General features: G+C 34.0%; 1 protein-coding gene across 1 annotated transcript in view; it reads left to right on the top strand.

Annotated features, from left to right (window-relative positions):
• The first annotated feature begins 18,291 nt into the window (after window positions 1-18,291).
• The window catches only part of itfg2 (integrin alpha FG-GAP repeat containing 2), a 90,605-nt gene continuing 86,858 nt past the window's right edge, over window positions 18,292-22,038 (top strand). Inside the window, exons 1-2 of the mRNA XM_039769526.1 lie at window positions 18,292-18,522; window positions 19,178-19,273. Coding sequence (XP_039625460.1) covers window positions 18,427-18,522; window positions 19,178-19,273 — 192 coding nt within the window. The 5' untranslated portion in view covers window positions 18,292-18,426. The remainder of the gene's footprint in view (window positions 18,523-19,177; window positions 19,274-22,038) is intronic.

The raw sequence follows: 22,038 nt of genomic DNA, 5'->3' as shown, positions 1-22,038 counted from the left end.
AGATCTTCACTCGGTGAAGACCACCTGTCTGCTGTATTGTACATAGCAACATCAGGAATTACACCTGACTTCAGTGCACTAGTTGAAAATCATTAAAGCCTTAATTCTTCCAACTAAGTTGTCAAAGGTACAGAGGAAGTAAATTACTTTATTAGTGATCAATGCAGTACAATTCTAGAAAGTTGATTCTGTTCATCTGGACATAGTTCTTTTTCCAAAAACTTTCTAGAATTTCCTTACCTGGATTATTGAGCATGCATCGAGACAATGCAGTAAAATCTATTATTTATTGATTTTTGTATACAGTAAGAAATTTTAGATTGTGTTAGAAAGCATGCTGTAGTGTGCATATGTTCCATGGTTCAATAAACAAAACCTGTGAACATGTGGTCTATATTAATTTTATTATGGTGAAAAAAGGAAAATAACATGTTTACCATAATGTAATAGGTGACAGAATGTGTTCGACCCTCCTCGGCAAGCTGGTTTTCTGTTTTGGCCCCCCATAAAAAATAGTTGCCCACCCCTGCACTAATAGATAGCATTCAGAGGATTCTGCAGTTGGCCATTTATGACTTGTATCACTTAGAGTTAAAAACTACTTTTAAACCTGTTGTTTTTGAGTTTTAATACTGCTATACAATATAGTGATCTTATAAATAGGGGAGTAGTTTGTAACCAAAGTGGTTGCTATCTGGTATTGTGGCACAAGCTTAATTATGGCAGTGTATGATATAGATAAATGCAATATACGTTTAATCAAAGCATTATATTATCTAAACTGCTAGATTCACAACCCTATAAAAGCGATTTCTGCCCTGTGTGCCTTCTTAATATTGTGATATAACTGCCTTTAACCATAGTGTGTATTTATGCTTCAAGTGCCTATAAATTTTTTACCCCTTGGAGGGCAGTAACATGGTGCATAAAATGATGAACATCATTTTAATTACATATATGAATACTGAGTAAAGGAACTATTTTTAATACACACATTAGTATGGTAACACTTTAGAATGATAATAGATAAATACATCTATTAGTCAATTAGTGCTGTGCAAAAAAAAAACTTTTTACAAATTTTTCTTTGGTCTTAAGATTTATCAGAGCATTGCAATACAGGCTAACTTAATGTGTACCTGTTAGTCACTCACCAGTATTGAAGATTTTTTAATACATGCTTTATTGTTGTAACACAGCAATAAGTGACCAGTAAATGTTGTAAAGCATCAATGTTAAGTAGAACAGCCATAGCTGTGAATTTTGAAAGCAGCAATTTTGTGTCACTGATGAAAGTAGCATTAGACATGTAATATCCTAAACATATAATACTTAATTAACAAAAAACTGATTATTTCTCATCTTTGATTCTTTGACCACCCGTACCCTTATAGCGTGCTCATATGAAGTCTGTTGTAATGAAATACGAGTACTGTATTACCTACTACAGTATGTAGTTTAAAAACAATTTATTCTGACCCAGAATAATTTTCTTAAAATGGTTATAACTTCTCTCTACAACTGTTTTGTGAAACTGCCATTTAACTTTTGCTGTAATGGGAGAAAAGTTACAAACTCTAATTAGACAGTAGCCACACTGGTACTTGTACCAGGGTTCCAGAAGCTGTGGGACAGTATCCATAACTGTAGTGCTACAATGCCACTCAGTATCACAAATATATACATAATTTACTTCTTACTAGACTGAAATGTTTGACAGTAATTTTCTTTTAAACAATCAGGCTCAATATGAAACAAGTCTACGTTTTAGCACTTTGAATTATGAAAAAATCATGTTGCTTTCCTTAAGTGTTATTTTTAATTTTTGTTTTGGCAGGTTTCCACATGTGACATTTGTCAGAAGTTGGCTAAGCCTTTGATCCATAATAAATCTACAGTATGCAACTCAAAGGTACAACTAATGTAAAAATAGTGCAGGGTCAGGATTATACATGTAGCTTACGAGTTCTGTTAAAGTTTTTTAAAAGTTGTTTTGTACTGTTATGAATGTAAGGTGCTTTTGGACAGTATTCACTTTAAAAGTATTATATAAAATCCATTTACCTACTGAAAAACTTCAAGGGTTATTATGAATATTGATCCCTTTTCAAGATTGATACACACCTTATGCTATGTTATATACTATTTTGCAGGAATTAGACAGTGTAGAACAAGAACAGCAAAACTGCCAAACCCATGTTATAAAACTTTACAGAAAGAGAATTAAAGATGTTCCTGAAAAACATGCTGAGTATCTCAGGCAGGAACGTGAGAAGTACCTCAGAAAAAACACTAATGGAAGATTGAAGCTCATCAAGCAACTGTCTTGCAAGGAACAAAATGAAATGCAAGTCAAATGGAATATTAAACAGAATAAACAGACTGAGGCACTACAGCTGCTAATAGACAAGTCATTCTGGATGCAAAACAGAAACTTCTTTGCACCTGATGCTGCCAGGCCCACACTGGGTCAAGCAGAAGAAGAAAAAGTAAGGGAGGTACTATTCAAAAACTCTCTTTTGTATTAAGGTTGTTTTTTGTGGAAAACCTTGTTATATACTTAAAATACTTTTATTCTTTCACATGTAAAATAAAATTAAGACGTTTGTAACTGCTTATCTGATTTTTGTAATGATTAAATTAGTAATAAAATGGATAAAGGTTGTCAACAAAAGTAAAAGATATTTCTGTAGGTGCAAATATTGACTATCTTTGTCAGAGCAAGGTCAAGACCTCAAATTCTCAGTGAATTTAATTCTCGTCTTGACTGCAACCTGCATGCCAAAGATCAAATTCTTAAGAGGCCAAGAGAACAAAATCACTCACAGATGTGCAAAGTTCTTTCCACTATTTCTTATAACCTGTAAAAAATTCTGAACACCATAGAAGAACAGATGCATCCTTGGCAGAGTCCACATAAACACTGAGTGGACTTGACTGGACTCCAAGTACTCAAACTTGACACTTGCTCTGCATATATAGAAATTGATTACTGTAAAGCATTGACCCAAACCCTATACCCATGTATAGGGTTGTTTTTTATCTTCAAGTAAATTTTGTATAATGCAAAGCACCAAGTAAATATATTGCACAGTTTTTGCATGATTATTTAAATGATCATTTGATTTATTGAAGGGAAAAAAGTTCACTAATGTTTATATCACCGATGTGAGAAAGTCACTCAATCAACCAATGAACAAAATTTAACTAACAGGTTAATTTGACTAGAAACACTCTAGTATGATTTATTCCAGTCAGTGTCAGAAAATCACCAACATGGACTAAACAGGATTAGAAACCTTCAATCCTTTGTTTTCAGAGTATTTTATTAAAAGCAGCTACATAATGATGAGAAAACATATAGAAGAAAAGGGTGCGGCATCCAGGTAAATACAGTATTGTTGCAAGTCATTTTTAATTACCAAATAAAGAAAAACTGTAAACAATGTAGATAATGGCTGCAGAAGAATCTTTGTAAATTTGAAAGGATACATCAAGAACACTCATAATTGTTAAAGCAGTGTACCTTAACTGAAACCATATCTAATTTTGAAAGTTTCCAAATCACCTTTCCTAACCATTGTTGTCCATATACGATACTATTAACTTTTCATAATTTGGACTTTCAGCTATGTTTCCAACAGTTTTTATTTTTACTCCTCAATAATCAGTAAATAGAATAGAAAATCAGAATAATAATTTAAATAATCGTCAAAAATACAGAAACCTCCAACCAACCAAATTTAGTTTTCTCACACATTAAAATCCTAACTGCCATTTTTGCTTCTCTCACCCCACAACTTTTCCAGATTTCATATGCAGTTTTACTGATTAATTTTGCTGGATTTGCTTTGAACTGGTTCTTTCATATCTTAATTTTATGGTGTTTTGTTTTATTCTTAATTGTCAACATTGTTTGACTTCAGGTATTGCTAATGAAAGTGTTTTTTTTTTTTTCTTTTCTAAATCCTTCTAGTTTGTAAAGGCAATAGGCTGAACCTTATATAAAATTAGTGTAATTGCTTTGTGCTTCTTTACACTTGTTTAATTTGATTAGATTACATATTAAAAGATAGTTGTAACCAGTTTATTGGAAAATTATTGTCCTACAAATATAAGGTAACCAGTGGCCTCACTACTTTTTATTTAGACTAACACTTGCTGATTTTCCCATTTGGAATGTATCAAATGTGGAATTGAAAACCATTAGTGAATGAATAGTCACAACACATTTCTTTTCATGTACAAAATGTGCTTTGAATCCAAAAATTGATTTCAGAAAAAAGGGTTCAAGTGAAATCAAATGAGTTTTTCTGATATACTTGGGTTTCTAACCTGATTAATAAATGTTTGTATTGGAGCTATAAAATGCTTAATGTGGATGTATTTTCTTTCCTATTTTGTATGTACAGCATGAAACAGAAAAACATTTAAGTGAAAATGTAGTATTACAGGAAGACCTCAAATCAATTAAGGTAAGCTTAAAAAATTAGAATGTGTAAATGTATTTGTGAAGTATCGCAATTTAAAGTTGTTTTTTGTGTGTGTTACCCGTCTAATTTGGTTTATCATTTTGTATCATCATTTTGTGAAAAGTGTATGTGGACTTTTTAAACACTAGAATCTTGGATTGTAGAAGTCATTTTACGTATTTTTTATGGCTTACATTTTATTTAAAACAAGTCTGCATATACAAAATTGCATATGTTAAAATTTAAAATATAATATGAAAATGACATTTATTTTCAGGACCTTAGGGAAACATGCTCTTAACACAGTGAAACAAATTTGGTTTATGGGATGCTTAAAAGACTAAGCAACAAATTATCCTAGCATGTTGTTTTCAAAGAATTTTTAGAAACTGTCTCATGACACAAACATTTTTTATTAATTGATAGTAGTAGCAAGCAGAATGTTTTACTGAAAATGTTTAAACCTGTAGTTTTTATCCAACTGGCAGTATTTCCCACAAAAACGATATTGTTAGTAATACAGAAAAGCTGAATACTATTACTGTTGAGAAAGTTATGTTGGATACACATTTAAATATGAATCTTCTATTTTCTTGTATTATATGGTTAGTTACTTTAAACAAGGGAAGTTTTATCTCCTTAGCACATTGTTTGACTGTTGGGAAGGCAAGACTTTTGTGAGTAAAGGGTGATCTCACACCCACACTATAAAGAACTGATTGCTAGACTTCCAGTATTACACTAAATGTATTACATTAAAAAAAACACAGTCAGTACATTTCATGTATACTGTCAAGACTTGTGTTTAGCAGAAAACAGTGAATATGTAGATCTCCTTTTTTGGGTTTTGAGATTACAGGAGCCTGGGACTGGCTTTGGATTGATACCCTGGGACCATTATTGGAGACAAGAAGTGGACACTGCTACTTATTAATTTTAGTGGACTATTTTACTAAGTGGGTAGAGGCTTTCCCCATGAAATCTAACTCGCCAAGTGAGGTGTCAGAAAGGTTGTGCAACATCATTTTCCAATATGGCTGTCCAATCAGAATTCTTTGTCAACAAAAAGTTCAGTTTATTAATGAGGTATGTATTTAACATTAACAGCCTACTGCTTCATAGACAACATGAAATAAATGAAAATAATAAAGTTGTGGAATCTAGACATAAATATGGAATTTGTTTTTAAATTTTGCTCAGAAAAGTCAAATGTTTCTCAAATGTTTCCTACCTTTAATTTCCTCAGTGAGATTTGGAAAATTGTCATATTTATTTTTTAGGTCAATTCCAAAATGTCTAATCAACTAAGCATGAGACCAAATTTACCACTAATGTATCACCCATTAACTAATGAACTTGACAGAACAACATACCTGGATATAAAGAGGTAATTTGCAATTAAAATATTGTAAATTTGAATGTAAATATTGAATTATGTTTTAAATTGTAACATTGTATTTCCTGATATATTTAAAGTGACACTTATAGACTTTAAGAATTACTGCTTTTAATGTTAATAGTAAAAATGCCAGTTTAGTCTATCAATCATTTAGGCTTATTTTCAGAACTTGCTATAGCTCAACATTTATTTATAAAGCCATGAATGCTATGGTTTGCCTATGCCAATTTAACTGTGTTGCCTGAAAGTAAAGTTCTTTAAGGGGAGTGTGGTTGTTGACCAAGTAAAAAAAAATCAACTTTATTGTCTAAGCTTGGAGCTTAAAAATCCCCCACAAAAGCCCCTGTTAAGGTTTTAAACTATTTTATAGCTGCCAGTTTGTCTAATTGTCTGATTAGAAACTATTTAACTGTGGGATTTAGGAAATATAGTGTATGCAAATGATTTATAGATATTATATACAGTATTTATGATTATAAAATTATTTTTTATAACTATCAAAAGTACTGGTTTAGTTACTATAGTATGTACAGTGCCTTCCATAATATTTGGGACAAAGACACTTTTTTCCTTGATTTACCTTTTGCTCCAGTTTAAAATTGTAAATCAAACATTTCAGATGTGAATAAAGTGCACATTGCAGATTTTAATTTAAGGGTATTTGCCTACATTTTGGTCACAGCATATAAAAAGGAGAACACTTTTTATACACGGTCACACCATTTCAGGGCATCATAATGTTTGGGACATCTGGTGTCACAGTGATTACTCAGGTGTGTTTTCATTGTTTCATTAGAGCAGGTATAAGATGCCTAGGCTTGCTTCTACCTTTTAGAGTCTATAGTTGCTAGTGTTCAACTTGAGGACAGGAGCTGGGCCAATGAAAGTCAAAGAAGCTATTATGAGGCTGAAAAACAAGAGTAAAACTATTTGAGACATTGGTAAAATCTTAGGATTTACTACATCAACTGTCTGGAATATTATTAAGAAGACAGAATGCACTTGTGAGCTCAGTAATCACAAAGGGACTGTTACGCCAAGAAGGACCTCTACTGCTGATGACAGAAGAATCCTCGCTATGATAAAGAAAAAGCCCCAAATGTCTGTCCAACAGATCAGAAACAGTTTTCAAGACGCAGGCGTGTATGTGTGAGAGACTGCAATCCTCAGAAGTCTTCATGAACAGAAAAACAGAGGCCAAACTGCAAGTTTCAAACCATTAGTTTGCCACAAAAAAAGGTCATCCTGATTAGCATTTGCAAAAAAGTGCTTAAAATAGCATGCAGAATTATGGAAAAAGGTCTTGTGGACATACATGACAAAGATTAACCTATATTAGAATGATGACAAGAGCAAAGTGTGGAGACCAAAAGGAACTGCAAAATATCCAAACAATACCACCACCATCATCATGATGGGGAATGGGGTGTGGTGCTGGGGGAAGGTGTTATGGCTTGGGCATGGATGGCTGCTACAGTTAGTAACACACTAATCTTCATTGATAATGTAAATGCTGATGGCAGTTGCACAGTGAATTCTGAGGTTTAGAGAAACATCTGCTCAATTTCCAGTAAATGCTTTCAATTGGAAGTTGCTTCATACTACAACAAGATAATGATCCCAAACATACTGCTGTGGCAATACAGGAATTTCTCAAAGCAAATAAATGAAAAATTCTTGAATTGCCAAGCCAGTCACCCGATTTAAATCCAACTGAGGATGCCTTTCATATACTGAAAAGAAAACTAAAGAGACAAGCCCTCGAAACAAGCAGGATCTAAAGTTGTCTGCATTAGAAGCTTGGCAGAACATCACCAGAGAAGATGCTCAGCACCTAGTAACATCTGTGAATCACAGACGTCATGTAGTCCATGCATGCGCGGGATATGCAACAAAGTGCTAAATGTGACTGCTTTAATAAACCAGCCATTCATATGTCCCAAACATTGTGGTGCCTTGAAGTGGGAGCGCCATATAGAAAAAGTGTTATCATTCCTACGGTGTGACAGAAATGTATGCAAAAATACCCTTAAATTAAAGTCTGCAATGTGACTTTAATCATGTCTGAATTGTTTGATTTGTAATTTTAAACTAAGGAGCAGATCAACAAAAAATGTGTCTTTGTCCCAAACATTATGGAGGGTACTTTATATTACGTTTTGCATAACAAGTGGTCTTCAGGCTTTGTCATGGGCATATACTGTATGTCTATTTAACATTTTCTTGTTTCTTCATTTAGTTTGCTAAATCAAAAATTTAATAGAGTACATGTCTAGAAGTGTGTACTGTTTTCATTAGTTATACACAGTTTAATTAATCAATTTAGAAACATTTATGAAGGAAGAAAAACTAATTCAAATAAATTATGAATTACAATGAAATAAACAATGGATACAGCTTACTAGAATTTTTAAAAAATATCATCTATAACAACAAAAATGTAATGAAGTATGAGAGATGTGTATGCTGGTGATACAAAGATGTTTCAACTGTAGCAATAATGTGGCATTCAGAACTCGGAGCATTGTATTGTGTGACTTTAATCTCCTGAAAATGTATACCATTCTGCACTGCTACCAGCCTTAAAGTCAGTTAGAATGAATCTTTTCTTGAGCCAAGAGAAGCCAAAGAAGCATTCTTATTAGTTATTTGTTTAATTTGAATTAATTTGCTTGAGGTATTGGTTTTTTAATTTTATGTATATTTTAGACAACTAATCAGTAATAAACAGGTAGAAACTAAAATTAACAAAATTCAGTGGATACAAATGCAATTTAATAATGCAATTTAATAAGCAGATTACGATGTTCATCTTAGTAACTGCTTTTAGGGGAAAATATACCTAGTTGATATTTTAATAACTATGCCACATGCCTTAAAGAAATAAAATTCACATGGCTACAAATTTTAGGATAAATGTTGGCTTAAAATTCACTATTAAATAAGAAAAATAATCAAACTTAGTATTATATTTATGCCCAAGTTTATAAAGTTTTATTTTTCTAACCTGAGTTATGATACAGTTCTTAAGTTAATTTTGTACAACAGAGAGTAATGTTTTGTTAGCAGGTGGCTATCCTTCAATGTTTAAATTATTATGGTGAAACTAAGTGAGTAGATGGGAATGTTTACCCTTAGTTTAGTGTGCTTTACCTGTTGAGTTGCAGTATTGTAGAACAGTCATGTCCATTAGTCAGTTAAAACAAAAGTCTTTTTTTAATATACTGCATATGCACAATAAATAACATATATACAGGTTTGAAGATTTTTGTTATAAGAAACCAAGTTCTAACTTTTTTTTTTTTTGCAGTACTCTTTTCAGTCTTGTTCAAGAAAAACAAAGTCTTTGGGATGTTTACTTGCCATCCACACTGTTTGAACTTCGAAATAAAAAACATGGTTCTTTAAAGGAATCCCCATTCTACTTGATGTATGGAAGACCAGGGAGACTACCCTCTGAAATACCTTAAAATGTGTTGTGAATTCAAACCAGTTCTTGCTAAACATAGCAGGTCAATTGCAATGAGCTAAAAGGAACGTACTAACAGGAGTTCTGTGATGTGATTAGTTTAAACTTAAACCTGCTCTCCAGAATGCTTTGGTGATGGAAGAGGTGCATCACCCTAGTGATTATTCTGGTTTTTGAGGGACTGACACTAAAGGAAAATAATTGACAAGAAAGCATTGTTTTAAATTTTCAAATTTACTTTTAATGACTATATAATGTTCAAAATTTGACTTTACATGGCAGCCTTAAAAAACTCTAGCCACATGTACTGTACACTGTCAAGACCATTTTGCTACCTGAGAAATTTAATTTTATAGTCACATGCTATTTGACAATTAGTAGAAATATACCCATGTCTGCTGATGTAAAGTTGATCTGTGCTTTGCCTATGAAATTGAATGGGGATATGTGTTCAGTCAATAGCATCAGCAACTCCTGGAATTCTGGCTTTACTGTAAAAAGCTGGGCAAATATCCAGCTGCTCCTGCTGGCACAGTAGATTCAGGTTGTATAAAGGGACACATTGGCTGCAGGAAATCTGTGACCACCAGTACAACTAATAATGCTTTTGTATACCTTTATAATATCAACACCACAGAGAAAAAAGATCCAATGACCAAAAAAAAAAGTTACCAAAACTTGATGTGGATGACCTTCTGACACTGTTCTTTGAAAGCCTTTACCACATTTATAATTTATGTTCGCTGCATCCAATTAATGGATTATACAAATTGTGTCATCAACTGGATATAGTTTGGGCAGACTGTACTCTTCAAACATGTGCAATTATATTGTACTAGCTCAATGTCTTCCCAGAATTGGAGTGATTGTATCAATGTGGTGTAATAGAGACTATAAAAAAAAGCTTCGACTGGAACAAAAAGAGAGATATATCCATCCATTATCCAACCCGCTATATCCTAACTACAGGGTCATGGGGGTCTGCTGGAGCCAATCCCAGCCAACACAGGGCGCAAGGCAGGAAACAAACCCCGGGCAGGGCACCAACCCACCGCAGGGCAAGCAGAGATATTTTTAAAAAGAAAATTACAGTTGTCAAAAGTAAACACCACAGTGTGCCAAAGAAATGTATCAGTTTTTAATAAAACAAAAATGCTTAGAAGGACAGAGAAACACATTTTTTCTCATTTCACAAGTATCATTTTCTGTTCTGTTAGAAGTCAAACCTTTAAATGTAATGGCTAGTAGTTGCTTTCTTTTGTAACAATTTAGTAATAGTCTTAACTTTTGTGCTTATTATTTGCACATGATCTGCATAAAGTATGGTGCTTACTAGTTTACAACTATGTACACAGTTACAGACTACCTCTGGATGTTCTGGAATTTTGCCACAATTGACTCAGTTAGTCCAAAGTATCACAATGTTGCTTTGTCACAGATGAAATAGATCTGCAGTAAGCAGGTCTATGAGACATTAGTAGCACTTACCTTCATGAATAATGCATTAAGTTTCCAACTTCTATTATTTTTTTTTACTCCAGAATGTGTTTGTTTCCTCTGCTTCCCTTTTCCCTCATAAGAACATTGTTTTCATAAAACCATTTCTTTCATGCCAACACAAATTGTGCCTATTCAATTTGGTTTTCTAAAGTTATATAAACAATTTTGATGTAAAGATCTACTTTTAACCAAAGCTTGGTAAATTGTACCATATTTTTTTCTGTCTGGTGTATGAAATATTTCTAGAAAGATGTACATCTTTAGTTTAACTGATTATTTTTTGTGGCACAACACATAGTTACTATTTACTTTAGTAGAAGCACTAATTACCTGATAATAAAAAAGAGGCTTTGGGTCTATCTAAACTAACAGTGTAATATATTTCACATAAGAATAGTAATACAGAAAAAGACAATTACAACACTGTAGCAAAAGATAATGATAATACCCTTAGATGATAGTAGTGTTCACTGCAATGAAAATTTGTGTTCCAACTTATTTTATGATATGGGTGCAATTGAATTGCTGAAATATTCTTTACAAAATTATGCAGAGGAACACTTTGCCATCCTTAATTTTAAATGTGCAGCATAATACACTCAAACACATCAGGAGGGGAGAAAATTCCATTCATCCATTAAGTGTACATTCCTGCTCATTTTATTTAGCTACACTGAAAACTGAACTGTACACCAGTAACGAAAATAAAAACAATGTGATTTGGAAAGTCCTTTGCATAAATATCATAGCAAAGGAACAACAAGTATAGGCTTCAAGCCAATGTGCACCTACCAATATGTCGTATCAGTTGCTTATCTAACTTATACGTTAGCCTGCCCACATATCTATGAAAATGAGCAAATCTCCAACTCACATATCTCCTCTACCCTCAGTACTTCTTACCAGTATGTGGTCATTTGTCACATATCTGCTGATTGTTTAGATCACTTTACCACATTCTCCTTGTGTCTATATGGTTTTCTAATGTTCTTGACGTTCTTCATTTCAAGGACGTGCAATGTGTTGCTCATTGATGGCTCTGAATTGGAATGTGATGTATCTTGTGGCTATTTGAAACACTGAAATGGAAAAAACGGGTGGCTGCTTTAGTTTTAACTTGGGGAGCAGTTTTATGTCTACAGTATCAACCTACCCATTGATATGCACAAATAACATGACTCATGATACATAGCATCAGATGGACAGATATTTTCTAAACACATGGCAAGCAGTGTTTTCTACAAATTTCAAACTCAGTGGAAGTATTATGGCATATGATAACATGGCTGTAAAAAACAATCACTCTTTTGGGGTTTTTCATTGTGCTACAATAAGGAATCTAAATGTATTTGATTTGTTGTCATTAATGTACAAACAAGTGTACTCTCAAGATTAAAACAAAATTCTTCAGAATATTATTATTGTAAATAAATGATGATTCTTCAAAACTGTATGTTTACACACAGCAATTGTTCTCATTTTTTAATCAAAATAGCTGAAGGCCCATTTAGTTAGTAAGATTTCATTTCTTAAGATACTGTAGTACATATTCTAGATTTAATAAGGTCAAGACTTTAACTTGGACCTCTCCTAAACATTAAGTTTTTGTCACTGGTAGTATGCTAGGAGTCATTATACTACTAGAAAACAAAATTTCTCCATCATTCTCTGTACTTTAGTGCATCCATTTTGTCTTCTGTCAAATTCTGCTACAATGAAGGATCCACAGAGCATAAAGTAGCCACTTACCACCATAATGTGCCAAAGTAGAGAGTCAGTATTAATAAAGACATTCAAGTAATGACATACTGATACTGCTTATTAACTGAGGATGCCATACTTAGTTGTTAACAGCAGTATAAGGTGACAATGTTAATCACATATGAGTTAACCTGCATGTGAGTGTGTGTGTGTGTGCGTGCTATAAAATGCCACGATTACTGGAAAACAAATTAATATCTGAATACACATTACTGAACTATTATCTGGCTATTTAGTATTGATGGGTCTTCCATTCAGAGTTTTCTGTGGGTTTACTGCTTCTAAAATAGCCTACTGTAAAAGTGTACACTTTACCTTAAGCAAGCCACAGGAATAACATAAAAAAGTAAACATCAGGACAGCACTGACGTGTCCTGAGTTTGAATTCTATACCAGGTAGATATCCATGTGGAGTCTATTTGCCATCCTAATTTCTGTGTACATTTTCCTAGAGTTCTCCAGTTTTCCTCCCATAATTGCAGGCAACTGTAAATTTTACCTGTGGATATGTGCGGGAGTAAGTCCTGTGAAGGACAGACACCCTATCCAGGGTTGACAACTTGGCAACTTTGTTGCAACATCTAGTGACTTTTCAGACCCCTTTGGCAAGTTTATTAAAAAAAAAGGGACATTCTCATTTGACATAAGCAACTTTTCTTTTCTCAAGTCACTGAAAACAACTCATGTAACAACTGAATGCCCATGTAGTTTAACAGAGTGCAGTAGAAAAATGCATTTGTTCTGAATCACAAATGATCTTCACTTGCGCGGAACAGAGTTGCCAATGTCCTTTTACTACACACAATTATTTCTTCTCCCGGGAAAAAGTCTTTTCTTTGTTTTAAACCTAAATACCACTCACTGCAGGCCTGAGGCATATGGAAGAGCTGGATGCTTGGGGCACTGCTGGATGGTGGGTGGATGTTCATTTACTGTATTTTACAAAGTTTATGGAGTTAACAGAATTTTTCAAACCACTACTGTAACTATGTCAACTTACAAAGCTGCTGTAGTGTAATTTCACACTATAGAAACATCAGGCTACTATTGCTTAACATGAGAAATCTTATTTGTGTGATTTGTCTGGGTAGCATGTATCCAAATAATTTGTGAATCAAGTTAACTGGGTTAAAGTCTGGAAAGCAGTCACAAACAATTAAGTGTACAGCACACTACAACTTATAGCACAGGTCATTTTGCTTAGAAATACCTTATAAACTTAATGATTTTTAGGTTGCTGTTTAAATTAATTTAAAAATCACTTCATTTTTGCAAGTCTTCACATGCATCTCATATGCTTCACCCTAAACAGAATTTGTACACATGTAAACCATCCTAAGATTTTATAACAGACTAGTGATACAATTTTAGTTATGATTATTTTAAAGTTATGTAATTTATACTTTTGCTAACATATTATGATCACCCTTTTAGTCAAACAGTGATGTTCATGTCTCACAGCAGAAATAATTCTAATGAGATAAAGCAATATAAATTGGGTGACAGGTGAACCTGTTATTGAAGAACATTTGGAAAGAGTTGGGAGGTGGACAAAAAATATCAAACAAGACTGACAGAATCAGAGTACATTCAATTGGTTTAAATTCATGGTAATTTTATTACTTTAAAAGTAAGATAAACAATTACACCAACATTTGAATATTTTGTGTAGAGCCTAGTAGAAGTCAAGACAGAAAAATAGAAACGAATTAATAATTCATGCAGATGACTTAATGCAGTAATCTGTTTTTTTTTCCTCCATTCTGACATCTTTGCAACCTCCATAGGTTTTGTAGTATGTTGAAATGTACAAAATTTATGTTGCATTTTTGTGATTAACTATATACTTTAAACAGACTAAAAGCAACATGACATACTTTGGAAACAGATGGCATTTACTTATTTAGACTGTAATTTGAAGTTGATTTGAAGCTTTCTAGAGTGAATATTTGAATCTGTGAAGTTGCATGTGTGTAAATGACAGTTTACAGGACTAATATTTTTAAATTATAATGTTATGATAACAAAATCATTTAACAGCATTATAAATTACAAAAGGTGTATGGGTCTTTGCTTTAAAAAAGCACTGTGTTAAACACTCACTACAGGAAACCCTGCTAAGGAATGACCATTGAAAATGGTTTATGATGATGTGTCACCAACATTCAGCTCCTCCCCAAACATACAGCTACAAACACCTCTAATGTCCTGCTTCTCCACAAAAATATAGCTCCTCCCCATTCTACAAGATGCAGCTAGGATAGTCTCTTTAAACTTGAAAAAAATTAACTAATAGGCTACATTTTTCAGGTTAAAAAGTGAAAAATTAAATTCTTTCCCATTACTGCCAAATCTGATTATTTTGCATGAAGTTGGTATGAAAATGTGTTAAATGCAAACTGACAATTCTTACACATTATGTATAACTGTCACATTTAAAGAATCATTCTTGATTGGTTTAAGAAGTCTCATTCAATTTTACATTTGCAAAAATATAGAAAAGAATGGGAGTAAAACCTTGATTTCAAAGGAAGACTGAAGCTCTGTATCAGTAATGATTCTGGGGAATACTGTCTTTACTGCAAGACAGACTACTTTTCTAAAATGTATGACATAAAAATTCATCGTCCACTTAAAAATACTTTGAAAACTCAAAACCATAGAACTCTCCTATATAATCCACACTACTCATAACCAAAATAATCGATTCTTCTATATTTCACTTAATATGCACTGAAACCCAATTATTTATTATTTGTCAATAAACAAACGTAAACACTTATTTTTTATATATATATTTTTGAATTAGTTGTCTATAATCTACATACTGGATTTTACTATTCATCTTATATGATTACATGTAAGCTGTGTTTATATGTTATATGTGTGCTTTTTTTTTCGTTATCTTGTTTAGAATACATAATTTGTGATATGCAATAAAATAACTTTAAATTAGGATTTTATTTTTCCTTCTGTTGCTTTGTAGAGTACAATTCAGTTTATTCTATTTTGCTTAATTTGATGTAATTATATTTGTATGTACTACAACCCCAATTCCAATAAAGTTGGGACTTTGTGTAAAATGTAAATAAAAACAGAATACAATGATTTGCAAATCCTTTTCAACCTATATTCAATTGAATACTCTACAAAGACAAAATATCTAATGTTCAAACTGATAAACTTTATTGTTGTTTTGCAAATCTTCACTCATTTTGAATTTGATGCCTGCAACACGTTCCAAAAAAGCTGGGACAGGGGCAGCAAAAGACTGGGAAAGTGGAGGAATGTTCAAAAAACACCTGTTTTGAACATTCCACAGGTGAACAGGTTAATTGGAAACAGGTGTTTGTCATGATTGGGTATAAAAGGAGCATCCCCAAAAGGCTCAGTCGTTAACAAGCAAGGATGGGGCGAGGTTCACCACTTTGTGAACAACTTCGTGGGCAAATAGTCCAGGAGTTTAAGAACAACGTTTCTCAATGTACAATTGCAAGAAATTTAGGGATTTCATCATCTACTGTCCAAAATATCATCACAAAATTCAGAGAATCTGGAGAAATCTGTGCACGTAAGTGGCAAAGCCGAATACCAACACTGGATGCCCGTGACCTTCGATCCCTCAGGCGGCACTACATTAAAAACCGACATCATTCTGTAAAGGATATTACCATGTCAGCTCAGGGATACTTAAGAAAACCATTGTCAGTTAACACAGTTCATCGCTACATCTACAAGTGCAAGTTAAAACTCTACCATGCAAAGCGAAAGCCATATATCAACAACACCCAGAAATGCCGCCGGCTTCTCTGGGCCCGAGCTCATCTGAGATGGACTGACGCAAAGTGGAAAAGTGTGCTGTGGTCTGACGAGTCCACATTTCAAATTGTTTTTGGAAATCATGGACGTCGTGTCCTCCGGGCCAAAGAGGAAAAGGACCATCCGGATTGTTATCAGCGCAAAGTTCAAAAGCCAGCATCTGTGATGGTATGGGGGTGTGTTAATGCCCATGGCATGGGTAACTTGCACATCTGTGAAGGCACCATTAATGCTGAAAGTTACATACAGGTTTTGGAGCAACATATGCTGCCATCCAAGCGATGTCTTTTTCTGGGACGTCCCTGCTTATTTCAGCAGGACAATGCGAAGCCACATTCTGCATGTGTTACAGCAGCGTGGCTTTGTAGTAAAAGAGTGCGGGTACTGTACTGGACTGGCCTGCCTGCAGTCCAGACCTGTCTCCCATTGAAAATGTGTGGCACATTATGAAGCGCAAAATACGACAACGGAGACCCCGGGCTGTTGAGCAACTGAAGTTGTACATCAGGCAAGAATGGGAAAGAATTTCACCTACACAGCTTCAACAATTAGTGTCCTCAGTTCCCAAACGCTTATTGAGTGTTGTTAAAAGGAAAGGTGATATAACACAGTGGTAAACATGCCTCTGTCCCATCTTTTTTGGAACGTGTTGCAGGCATCAAATTCAAAATGAGTGAAGATTTGCAAAATAACAATAAAGTTTATCAGTTTGAACATTTCGATATCTTGTCTTTGTAGTGTATTCAATTGAATATAGGTTGAAAAGGATTTGCAAGTCATTGTATTCTGTTTTTATTTACGTTTTACACAACGTCCCAACTTCATTCAGTTGTACTATGCATTGAAAATTAAGTAAAATATTTTTACTTAGTCCCTTTTCATACAGATATGCAAATAAGATGATGCCGTCATCTAGCAACTACTGATGACTGAGCAGGCGTTAACCCTTTTTCATTGAAAGCAGTTTGCAACACTAGTTGTTTCCTATGCTGCAAAAGTAGGCTTTGGTCCAAATCCACAACAATCGAAAGCAGGTTTGAGAATGTTAGGTTAAGTACAATTCAGGACCATTATTACTCAACAATGAGTATAGTCGGATTGATTGCTTTTTCCCAAATAGCTTTAAAATCAAATAGTCCTGTAACAACAGGAAACACATCACACCTTCTATAAGTCATTCAGCCCGGGACAGAACGACATCCCCAGCACTGTTAAACGTAAAACCCATAGCTAGTCTAAAGTATATATTTTGTCAGAATGACATAAAAGATGGCTGGATCAATCATTTTTAAATCATTTTACTGATGTCCCATTGATTATTTTTGCTTTGTTTTTTAGTTGGCGCCGGATGTCCAGGGCTGTACCTTGTCTTACTGCACTAGTTTATGTTATACTAGTTCTGTTTCATTTTACTTAAAAAAATATTCAGTTACACTTTCAAGTTGGGACTACCTAGGCGCATCAGTTATTTCCTGCCTACGATATGTATGAATTATAATAACCCATTATAAAGTATTTCCAGTTACTCTAAAATACAGATACAGTTAAACAGGTCTTCGGCTAAAATATATGTTGCAGGGAGTTATTATTAGAAAACGGCTCACATCCAGTAAAAAACTATAGGCTAAATGAAATGTAAAAAGCTGTTTGCATCTTCTAACTTTAGTAAAATGCAATAAGAAATAATAATTAAACTAATATGACATTTTGAAATTGGTGTAATTTATTACCTCAAATATGCTTTACATATTTTGAAAAACACTTGAATGAATATAAAATATGTCACACTTACCTTCAGTCGCCGAGAAAGTTCAGATTGACCCCTGTCGGCCGCCGTACTCCCCCGTATTTTGACACGTGCTGGGGGCGGAGCTGTTTCTTGCAACATTTCAGAAACTGTTTCGAGCTGTCAATTTAAGCTATCAGTGCTTTGTACTGTTTCTTTTTGGTTGATTAGCGACGTGTTCCTTTCGCTTTTGTGTTTTACGTCCAGATTTTAGTTGCAGATGCGCTCCCTCAGCTTCGTGCAGAGGGTTAGTCTGGATTTCTCCGGCACCTTATTCCCTCATGCCATCTGCCTTGGCGATGCTGATAACGACAAAGTACGCTTACGTTTTATTTAAAAGCGTTTCATACTTTTTGCGTCTTTTTCTTCTATCGTTGCATGCCGCCATATATGTTGATCAGTTTAAAAAATGTAGTTTCAATTATTACAAAGCAAATTGTTCAATTTCAGTAGTTCTTTACGCGTTTTTACTGAAGCACCTTTTCACTTTACAGTTGTCGAATTGGGAAGTGTATGCGTGAATCATCCATAGTCAAGTTTTATTTTCCTTTTTTTAATATAATGCCTGTTCCAGTAGCATTCTACACGTTTAAGAAGAATTTGTCGGATCTGAACTTGCTTACTATGAATGAAAGTGGGTCTGTGCATGGGTTTGCCCTTTGATGAAACATCAGCCGTGCCCACGCCAGAAAAAAAGCTGGCATCACTGAATACTGAACAAAATAAACAAGTTAGGTTATAATGTGCACCACTCTGATCCGTCCGTTTAATAAACTTGATTTATTTGTTTAGGTATATACCCTTTTTGAGGCTGAACTTACTGAAATTGAAGTAATGTTACATTAAAGTGTCTATAAATGACTACTATAAAATCTGAAAGACCGTTGTTTTGTTAAATTTTAGTCAACTGTGACTGTGCTGTAACTTTGCTAATACATCCCAGTTACAGTATTCCCTTTTTTTTGTTTCAGCTGAATGAACTCGTAGTTGGGGACACAAGTGGAAAGTTGTATGTGTACAAGAATGATGACCCCAAACCGTGGCTCACAAGATTTTGTGTTGGAATGGTAAGAAAAAAAAAGTCAAGGCTAGTGTCATTGCTTTTATTGGTTGTAGATAGCAGGTAATACTTATAGGTTCGAATTTTGCTTTTATTATTTCATACTCAAGATGCTAGATCAGTGGTACTTAACTCCGGTCCTGAATGTCCACAGTAGCTGCAGGTTTTTGTTTAACCACATTTTTAAATACAATCCTTTTATCCACCTTTATAAAAGGATATGTGTATGTGTGTCTGTCTGGTCCTGTTGCTCTGGCTATTTCATTCCAAAAGATAGTGTATCACAAAAGATGTATCACACTTTTTTACTAATAAAATGCATTGCATTTGTCTTTCCAATAGATTTCACATCACAAACATTAATAATGCTTTACAAATCCCTGATTAAATAAATTTCAGCCTGCCTTAGATGGATAGCACAGCAGTTTTACCACCAAAGCAATAGGGTTTTAGGCTTAGTTTTTTTTTTAACTCATTTGTTACAATTCAGAAACCTCAATTGCTCATTTTTGTTTTAAACAGCTTCACTAAGGTTTTAATAGTTTCCTGTTTTCTTAACCAGCCATAATGTGGTGCAAATGACAAAGAAACCACTACAGCTCTCTAGCTGATGTGCTTCCATTTAAACCTGAGTATATGCTTCATGAGGTATCTGTGTTAATACAATATTTTGAAATAGTTGAGTCTGAAGGGAAAGGCCAAGAGGAAGAAATCTGTTCTGGACCACAAAAAATGTGGATAGTGTTCTCAAAAAAGGAAAGATGTATAATGTGGTAAAGATTTGTCTTGGCAGAATGAAAGCACTAACATGCCATATAATAAAATACCAAGTTTCGTTATCTGCTAGGCTTGATTTCTAATTCCAAAACTAGTTGGAATGAAAACCTGCACCCACTGTGGACTTCCAGGGCTGGAGTTGAATACCCCTGTATTAGATTTATCAACGTACGGCAAGTGTTACTAGTGGAGGAGTTTAAAAATATTCAATTGAATTGAATTTATTTGCATTATCATGATTAAGCACACTTCATCTAAGAGCCCACCATTTTATATAATATTTATACATATACTGGCTAAAAGGCATAAACAAAGAAATATCAAGCAATAAATAGATTTTTAAATTGCTGTGGATGATCTTTTTTCAACTTACATTTTCCACTAAACTGTTTTTTTAAGGTTACACCGAATTTTAATGAACTAATCTACATTTTAAAGACAGGCTATTTCCCCACTGCCATAAACCAAAATAAATTCTTAAGGAGATCCAAGTGTTGGTGTAAATTAATGAGGATTAAGGGACATACCGGTAGTGCTAAATTAATGAAACATGAACTAAATAGGAATATTTTAGCTTGAACTCCCAGTCTTTGATGTTGATATGTGTTGCTATATAATTTTATGCGCTTAGGACTAAGATATAAGTTTAACAGTTTCAATCTGTTGCAAAATTCCTACATCTTATAAACAGCTTTGAAAGTACCATTAATGTTCTTAACCACTGTACAGGTCAACACTTTCTCAGTTCAGTGCAGCACAGGTGGTTCTCTCTGGGTACCACCGTGCCAAATTATCACTAACCTCTTGATAGAAATCCCTCATTTCTTTTCCTATAGACTCTTGGAAATCTTCTTTCCACAATCTGATTTTCTTGAGCTATCAGCACTGAGAATAATGGAGTGTCTGGCTTTCACTTATCAAGCATGTGGGTGATATGGTGACTAGTGATAATAGGAGATCATTCTCCTTGAGTTGCCTTTTGGTTTTCCATTTAGTAATTTTCTTTATTTCTGTGTATTATTATTCCTGACAAAAATGGTAGTGTGTTAGGTTTTTCTTGTACTTATTGAAGTAATTCATTTTAGTGGTGATCAAAAAGTTCTTTTGGGTAAATATCTGTTTCTGAAATGTTTTTTCAGTGGGGTAGTGTTTGTGGTTGAAGCATAATCTTAAGTAGCTGAATACATATTTTAGTCTATTACAATTATATTTATGTTTCAGACAATATTTACACAGTAAATCAGCACTCTGTATGTACAAAGCTGAATATGTTCACAAGCCAGAGCAGTGTATAAAAATATCAGCTACCATAACATACACAAAATTACCTTGTTCACATATGACATCAGAACACTAAACTGGCTTTCAGAGACCATAACAATGCATCCAACATGGATTGCTACAAGATCAGTAGTATACTGGAGGCTGAAATTCAATCTTGGCACGTGGCTGATTGGCTCTCTATCCATAAACAGGGTATGCTGGTCAATAGCATGCAGTATGCAGAAACCACTGCTTTTCTGGTTCAAGAGGAAAAGGTTGATGAGTACATAATGAGAATGTCCACTGATAAAAGAGACAGGATACACAATGAGCGTTATGTTTCTTGGTTGGTTTAGAAGTACTTGGGAATGCCCTATGAAGGAACTTGAAGATAGTTTGAATGGACTATCCTGTGGAATACATGTGAGACATTTCATCTTCTGTTAGACCACTCAATTTAGAGTATAACTGCACTACTATGTATTAGTAAAGGCCGGTTTTATAGTGCTGGATGCTGGCTGTTGTAGTGCAGATCTTCAAAAGGAAATTGTTTAAGCTTAGAAGTGACTTGGGGTAACTTAAAAAAAAGTATTAGATCATAAATTATTATTTTACCCATTAGTGCACATTGAGTTTTGAGTTGGAAGAAATCAGGCAGTGACTCACTGGTAGTGAGCAGGATAGGCCGAAATGAAGGTATCTGTGAAAGAGAAGGATGCTTTATAAAATTAA

Source organism: Polypterus senegalus, chromosome 11 (genome assembly GCF_016835505.1).
Source record: "Polypterus senegalus isolate Bchr_013 chromosome 11, ASM1683550v1, whole genome shotgun sequence".
Classification (NCBI taxonomy): Eukaryota; Metazoa; Chordata; class Cladistia; order Polypteriformes; family Polypteridae; genus Polypterus; species Polypterus senegalus.
Note: the sequence above shows the minus strand (reverse complement) of the source record. Positions and strands in the feature narration are given on the sequence as shown.